This window comes from Melospiza georgiana, chromosome 6 (genome assembly GCF_028018845.1).
Source record: "Melospiza georgiana isolate bMelGeo1 chromosome 6, bMelGeo1.pri, whole genome shotgun sequence".
Taxonomy (NCBI): domain Eukaryota; kingdom Metazoa; phylum Chordata; class Aves; order Passeriformes; family Passerellidae; genus Melospiza; species Melospiza georgiana.
The window spans coordinates 26960225-26968388 of NC_080435.1; the positions used below are offsets into that span (position 1 = coordinate 26960225).

At 40.9% G+C, this 8164-nt stretch overlaps 1 protein-coding gene across 2 annotated transcripts in view; it reads left to right on the top strand.

Annotated features, from left to right (window-relative positions):
• GALNT18 (polypeptide N-acetylgalactosaminyltransferase 18) overlaps window positions 1-5168 on the top strand; it is a 215019-nt gene extending 209851 nt beyond the window's left edge. For both annotated transcript variants that reach the window (XM_058026636.1, XM_058026635.1), the window contains one exon: window positions 4691-5168. In XM_058026636.1, coding sequence (XP_057882619.1) covers window positions 4691-4837 — 147 coding nt within the window. In that variant the 3' untranslated portion in view covers window positions 4838-5168. The remainder of the gene's footprint in view (window positions 1-4690) is intronic.
• Window positions 5169-8164: the final 2996 nt, after the last annotated feature.

An 8164-nucleotide genomic window follows, 5' to 3' on the forward strand; every position in this document is an offset into this window, starting at 1 on the left:
ATTAGGAAACATGTCTTTGAGTAAGGGCAGCTATCAATATACTTCAGGGAGAAATATTTGAATTAAAATAGTTCAAGTTAATTGATGAAAGATTTGAACAGGAAAAGATAGTTTAAAGCGCCTGCTTTACTTAGAGCACACCTGTTAGACAAAAGAGTTGGAAAATTTGTCATACTTCTTCGGATTCAAGAAGAGGTTAATAAATTTCCTCTATATTATATATATCTATATCCTTTATACAGCTAAAAAGCAGAAAATTTAAACTGAATAACATCATCCAATGTTTCTAAGAAATGGGCAATACTGAAAATGCATGGGATAAATTATTCCCTTCTTCCTGTGAATATTTTCTTATTGCTTCCACATCCATTCAGAGGTGAATCACACGGAGGAAAAAAATGCCTTGTATAATTTGAGTAATTTTCTTTAGGTTTAAATTTGGTGTACTAACAGTCACTGAAAATGTACCCCAGTTTTCCTGGGAAATGCACAAGGAGATCAAGTGTTCTGTTTGAAGTGTAGATTGTCTCATACTCCTCACCATAATTCTTTGATTCAAATGTATCAAAGCAACAGCAAAGATTAGAGTTTCTGCCTCAAAGGCAGAGCGAACATGTAAATATTTGATGTCACTGATTGAGGTCCACATAGAAAGTTAATAGACTAGAGAATGCAGTGATCTATACAGTGTCTGTGATAGGAGGCTGGATATACTTATTAACCTTTTAAGACCTTTTTCTGAAAAATCCATGTTTAGACAAGCATGTTTTTTCTCTTTCAGGTAGAATAAAATGAGCTTTAATATAAAAAGCAGGTTGAAACTCTGAAAGGAAAAGTGTTCACTTAAGAGTAACTCCTTAAAAACAGCCATCAGTCTGATTTTCAGTAATGCTGACCACCTCCAGCCCTCATTTAACATCCCTCTTCTCTACAAGTGACCAGGTCTTACAAAGTGATCAGGTTTGGTAACTGTGCATCCACCACCCCCAGTAAACCAAAAAAGATCCCATAGAACAGTTCAGCAAAAACTAGCATGTCACAACTTTGTACTGCAAGGGCTTGCAGACACATCAGATGGTGTCCTTAAATGCCATGTTATTGGATAAATTCTGCAGTAGTGAAAGACTGGAAAGGAAACCCCTTACATCCAGTAGAAATGCAGAAAGTGCAATAACTCTAAAGGAAGTCAAAAGCATTGCTTTCCACTCTGTGTACCAGGATGTTGACTTGAGACAGTGCTAGCATTAAAAGTACACTTACGAATCACCCAACCAGTCTTCTGTGTGTCTGAGTACCAGCAGGAGCTGAGAACATTTGTGTTTCTCACAAGAATTGCTTCAATTTGCTTTGCAAAAACCAAGCAGTTTTCAGTCAAACCTGTTAGTGCTGACACATTCAGTCCATTTTTTACAGAAGAGTTGACCTGGATGCTTATTTATCCTCTTGAGACTCCATTGTGCTGTCTCTCATCATCAGTGATCTTAATCCTAATTCTGTTCAATTGCCCACAATGCCTCTTGGAACTTGTTTCAGCCTACAGAATTATGTCTAATGTTTCATGATTAAAGACATTACTCTGGGCTATCAACTTTTGCCTTTAAATTGGAAAAGTTCAGAGATCTTGCCTAGAATGGGGGAAGGAACCCAGATGGGCAACTCTCCTTTCACTGAGCATGAAGTGTAGCAACACAGTAAACCCTTTTGCCAAGCAGGCAGTAAATCCAGCTATGAGAGTTTTATACAAGTTTGGATAACTGCTTACTATAAAAAAAAGGGCAAAATAATAATTAATTTAAAGGGCACCTTTGCCTGCATTTGGCTTTAGGGTTCCAAATGCTAGTGATGACAACAGACTGCAGAAACCATTCAGGAATGCTGGAATTTGGAGGCCAAGCCAGGTAGAGGAGCAAAAGACAGTGTTAGCTTTTGATGCCTCAGTCCTGCCTGCTCATTTTTTTTCCTGGAGTTACTCAGTTTGTGAGCTTTAATCCTTACACAGCTCACTAGTTCAGGCCTTGCAACCTGTATTAGGTGCACTGTCAGCAATCCAGAGCTGACAGGACAATACCACTGTCCCAGGCTTGGATTGGGCATATGAAGGGGTGAAAACAAACACAGTTAAGTAGAAAAGTAACAGGAAATTTTAAGTAACTACCATAGAAACCTTCCTCCCTGTACTTCAGAGCAGTTCTAAAGCCAAAGCAGAGCCAGAGCTGAAGCAGGCACTGCTCTTGTACCTCCCTGTCCATGTGGATCTGAGAGCCAGCAGTGTTCATGCTGCCTTTCCTCCTTGCTGCATCCCAGGCCATTGCTGTAAGGCACATGCAAGGCTCTGTGCAGAGGAGAACAAGGGTTCTGTGAGGATTTCAGTGATCTGCCCAGTTCCCTGCAGAGCTGCTGTGGAGGGGAGCTGTGAGTGCTCATCCAGCTGTGCTCCTGCCCTGTCCTCACACCTTCACCACAGCTGGATTTCACAAGAGCCCCCGGGGTGCAGCCACTGGGTTTCAAAACACTTGCAGAATGTTTGGGCCTAATTCTTTGGGGAGGATTTGATTTTCTTAACGAGTCTGAGTAAAGTGTACACTGCACCTACTCTGAATGCTGAAGCAGTGGCTCTGCACACGCCTCTCATCTCAGAAACAGGACAGCTTAGCTCCTCACAGGGCTTGAGCCTTCACATTTCCCTTTTGTGGTTAAAAAAACCACATCTTGCTAGAAGCATCTGTGCTCTCTGCAATACTCAATTCACACACATTAACCACTGCTTAATTTTGATGTCTCTTTATATTCCATACAGCAGCTCCAGTGTGCTCAGCAGGCTGGTTTTCAGTAGCCAATGCAGAGCACTTTCCCCACATCAAAAAGAGCTTCCTTGGCTTTTTATCTCCCATCTCACTTGTTTCTGTTAAATAAAAGCCAGATTTCACATGAGGGCACTTCAGAAAGAGTGAAGGAGTGTGAGGGGGCTTTTTATATGTTTTTTTGGTTGCTTGTTTGTTTTGTTTTTCCTTAGGAATGGTTTACACTTTGTGTAGCTGCCTATATTAGTGTTTCTCATGAATACATTTACTATAACACCTAGGTCTGCTCTACAAAATTTAGAAAAAAGGAAAAAATGTTGTCTCCACTGTGAACAGCCTCCTTCCTCTACCCCCAAATCCACATGGCATTTCAGCCCATTCAAGTGAAAAAAACCCTTAACCACTGACACAAATGGGAATTAAGCAGAAAAATTACAACTCCTCATGGCAGTCTTTAAGTTTTAACATTGTGCTTTCCTCTACCTAAGAGAGCTCCAAGTGCTGTACTTCACAAAAAAATGGAGAGAGGGAATTCTTTTCCTATTCTTATGCCATTAAATTAGAAATGACAGGAGAAGCCCAAGAGTGCCATGCACAGAGTCATATCCCAAGTCCAGAAGTCAGGCAAATAATGGACCCCAACTAAGGCAGTTTTCTAACAAGACAAAGTGGGACAACTTTCCTCAGCTCCCAGTGCAGGTTCTGAGCTGAGAAAGTTCTTTCTAAGCATTACTGGTGGTGTAGGAGGGGACCCTCAGCCACCTATGTGCATGGAGCAGAACCTGCACTGAGTGGCACAGGCTGCTGCCCTTGGCTGGGGAGCAGCACACAGCCTTTCTGTGGGGTTTATGCCAATGTCCTTCCCAGTTTGTAATGACTTTATAATACTAGGTATAACACAGACTTGAACAAGCTATGAGGTGGTGGGGGTTTGTATGGAATTGGGTGTTTGCTTTGGGTTTTTTACAGAAACTCTTTTTTCCCATCATACATATAAGCAATTTCAATGCTTCTGCTCTTTCCATACTTCAGGTGTACTAATCTGCACCAAATTCCTTCTTTGATTTACAGATTAAGGCAGTAATTCTCTACACAAGTCCAAGGTCCTTTTTAGACAAAGCCACTTTCAGAGCAATTGCTCTACTCTCGCTCCATGTATTTTGGAAGAAACCTCCCAGACACTGATGTGTACATGTTATCTGTTGCCTTCCTTAGACATGAGAGAGGAGGAAAGAACCAACTGAAAATAGATTTAAAGAGGGGGAAATGTAATTTAAGTCACCTGCATGACAATTTAATTGTAATTGAGGTCTATAGGTTTTTGTGTGATAGCAGAGATTTAAAGCTTGATGCAACTCAAAAATGAAGACAAGGCTTTAATGAGGCAGCATTAAGCTGGGAATTAAACAGAATCAATACTGAGAGTTAGCAAGAAAATATTATAAAAGGCATTTCAGTATTCAAGGAAAAAAACAGGTTTTGCATTTTATCATTTATGCAGCGTACCATGGCTGGCTTTTGCCTTATTTGGTGTTCAGAAGTGCAGCAGAACCACAAAATCAGGGAACTCAAGCAAACAGGAAATCTTTGGCTTCTTTATGGTTAAAATGCATGGGTAGAAACACAGCTCAATTCCAGAAATCCCATTTGCTGAAATGGAAACCAGGCAATTGAGACTATTGCAAACTGCATCAGAGATTAAACCAGCCTGTGACAAAGGAACCTTCATTCCAAATCCAGCACTTACCTTGTCTCTGACTGTAAAGTTCTTCACAGTAGATGGACACTGGAATGTTTTATAACTTGTATTAGCCCACAGCAGCAATGCAACAAGGTCAGTGTTTAACACAAACCCCTTTTTCTTTTTCTTTTTGCCTCAATCTTTACAGGGAGGTCCTATCCAGAACCGCAAATCCAAGCGCTGCCTGGAATTGCAGGAAAACAGTGAAAATGAATTTGGATTTCAAGTGGTCCTTCAGAAGTGCACTGGACAACGCTGGTCCATCACAAATGTCCTGAGAAGCTTGTCATTATAGCAGACTAAATTTTGTACCCATTTCTTTTGCTACTGTGTAGCAAGTACTGCATTGTCGCCTGCTGTACTGTATTCCTCCCGCTCCCTGTCCCCCCAGCTCCTTCTCTCCCCTTTTTTGTCTCTGATTTGATTTTGTGAGTGTGTGGAAATAGGGTTTGTGGGCTGGAAACAAGAAGTTTTTATTTCACAATGATGTTTTCACGACATTTATAGAGATGCTGAATGACAGGTGACGGGTAGGCTATCCTAAAGTATTTTACAACTGTAAATATTAAGCAAATGGAGAATATTTATAGCTCAAACTTTTATTGAATAAAAAAGTCCAAACACTATTACTGTGTAGGTGTCTCCATGGAAATCAATTTGGAAGCTAAGTGCTGGTTTCATTGCTTTCATTAACCCAAGCCTGATCTCAGCATGTTGCTGCAGAGCATCAGAATTCTGCAGACTTTTGATAGAAAGTTCTACCTGCGCACCAATAGCTACAGCAAGGGAGGATTTTCTCCATTCTCCCTCCAGAGATCTGTCTAGGCCACTGTAGCTACTGGTGTGCAAATACAGGGCAAAGGTCTGGGGTGTGGAGGTGTTATGTCCCCAAGTGTTTTTCCTCTCCAGTACCACTTAATAAAACCCCTGAGAAAACCCCAGGGCTCAAGTGAGGCAAGAAAGAGAATTTATTAAAAAGAAGGAAAAAAATATCCCAAGAGAAAAGCAGCAGCTACTGGAAGAAAACTAAAATATAAACCCTGACATTTCACAGTGGGCTGGCCTCCATTTCAGTGGCTGAACTTTCCTTCCAATCCTTCCAAGTCCTTTTTTTTTAAATGCAGTTGTTCTGTGGGTACTGCAGACTTGGGTAAAAATGGCTCCATCCAAGAGAAAAAGGTATGAATTCACTCTGCTCTTCTCCCTGCCTTGAAAGATGTGTGAATGCAATTCCATATCACTTCATCTCTGCTCAGATTGGTGAGGAGATAAAATTTGATGAGGTAAACCAGAGCACTGGGATTACTAGAGTCCATTTCCAGCAGCTTTTATTTGTATGTAAATTCCTTCTCTTTTATTTCCTTTCTCTTCTCTATTTGTTCTTTTTATTCTGTTTGCTACCTTAAGCAACAGTCCTAACCTGTTTTGGAGCTGGTTAAGTGCCAGACTGTCTTTTACAGACTGGCTTCACATTGAGTATCAGCTCACAGCATTGCTTCCTGGGCTGTTCAACAACCCTTGGGGCACATCAATTTAAGGTATTCTAATTTCTGCTGTATGTATTTATCATATAGATAGATGTACAGTTACCATAAATCTGCTTCTCAAAGAGGAAAACCCCAAGTCCAACAACAGGAGAAAAATCACAGAGGTGGAGAATGGGCCGAACATCTGATCTTTGACTAACTTTGGAGGCCTCGGCCTTTTTGAGTAAAAACACACATTAAAATTACAATTAGAATGCAGAGTCATTTTGAGCACTTCCATGTTCAGACACAAAAAGCATGGAACACATGCAGAGTTAGCAAGAGAAGAACTGAGCTTCCTTCCAGCAAAGATGCTGAGGCTTTGGTGCATGGAGGTGCAAGGAAAACACAAATGCTGTGGATCAAATCAGTCTCCTCTTGATTTCTGCAGGCTTGCTGATGTGGACCTACATTTTTGGTCTCGGGATGTTTTTTTTTAAGAACACTAGAAGGAGATACCTAGCAAAGACTTGAAAGAAAGGTGCTGAGCTCTGAATTGCTATATTTCATACTATAATGAGCAGCCTATGTCTAGAATCAGCCCAGACAAGATTGGAGTTACTCCTAATCACATTGCAGCAGTGTGCTGATGCCCATTGGCAAGTGAAAAAACCCAAAAAAAACAACCAAAAAAAAAAACCAAAACCCACACCCTGTTGCTATAGAAGACAAAATAAAAATGACACACATGCTGGAACCTCCAAAGTAAAAAGAAGGGAAGTTTATTTTCAGACTCCAACATTTATAGACTTTCAAGAGTGACAATGGGTTGGAGGATGACAGTGCCACCTCTCCAATGACACTGGACAAGACAACAGTCCATCAAATTTTTCCTCATCCAGAAAAGAATGTAAAACAATAATTATTTACAGAAAAGTGTGTGGGAAAGTTCATTACAAGAATGTAAACATCAGAAGGCTTAGAAGAACAGGGTGACAACACTTCACTTAAGTGAACCACACCATGGTGCCAAACCACAGAGTCACAGAATGGTTTGGTTTGGAAGATGCCTTAAAGATCTCGAGAACCAACCCCCCCTGCCATGGGCAGCGACATCTTCCACTCAACCAGGTCACTCAAGCCCCTTCCAACCTGGCCTTGATCCCCTCCAGGGATGGGACATCCACATCTCTGCACAGCCTGTGCCCCACCACCCACACAGCAAGAAAATTCGTCCATATATCCAACCTAAATTTCCCCTCTTTCAGTCTGACCCCATTGCTCCTTGCCCTAGTGTTGAGTTTGTGAGGTCCCCAGGACCAGGTGAGAGATGAGGATCTGACTCCATGTTCTCAGAAGGGTGATTCATTATTTATATGTACTTATACTATATTAAGAGAATGCTATACTAAAACTATACTGAAGAAAGAGAAATGATACAGACAGAAGGCGTAACAAGAATGAATAATAAAAGCTCGTGAGTGACTCCTCAGAGTCTGGCACAGCTGATGGTGATTGGTCATTGAGTAGGAACAATTCACATGGAACCAATCAAACATGCATCTGTGGATAAACAATCTCCAGCCACATTCCAAAAGCATCAAAATAGGGAGAAGAAAATGAGATAATACTGTTTTTTCTTCTCAGCTTCCCATGGGGTCTGCACTCAGGAACACTTTTCATCAGCAGCCTTACATGGAATCTCTCACTGGTGACTGTGGATTTAAATGTGAGCACACTGCAATTCTGGTAACTACAGCAGAATTACCAGAATAAAAATTCTTGGTGGGAAACCCTATAAATCTGGACTTGAACAGTTACTTTATACTGCAGCAATTTGGCTATAGGTAAAATGCACGATTTAGAATTTACTTTTCCCTTTTTTTTTATCATGGAGCAAACATTTTTATTTGATAACATAATAAAAAGGGAAAGGGGTTTAAATCTGTGGGTAAGCCTACAAGGTACAGTAAAAACTGTGAGTGTAATAAGCATTACCATTATTGTGCTCTGAGACCTCAGGCCTCTGAACAGACTTTCTCTGACTAGCTTCTCAGAAAAACACAACAGCACAAGCAGAACTGAAGGACATGGCCACATTTCACTGGACACTCTTAGCAATGAGCTGCCTCATCTCTGCTTTTTCAGCTGCACAA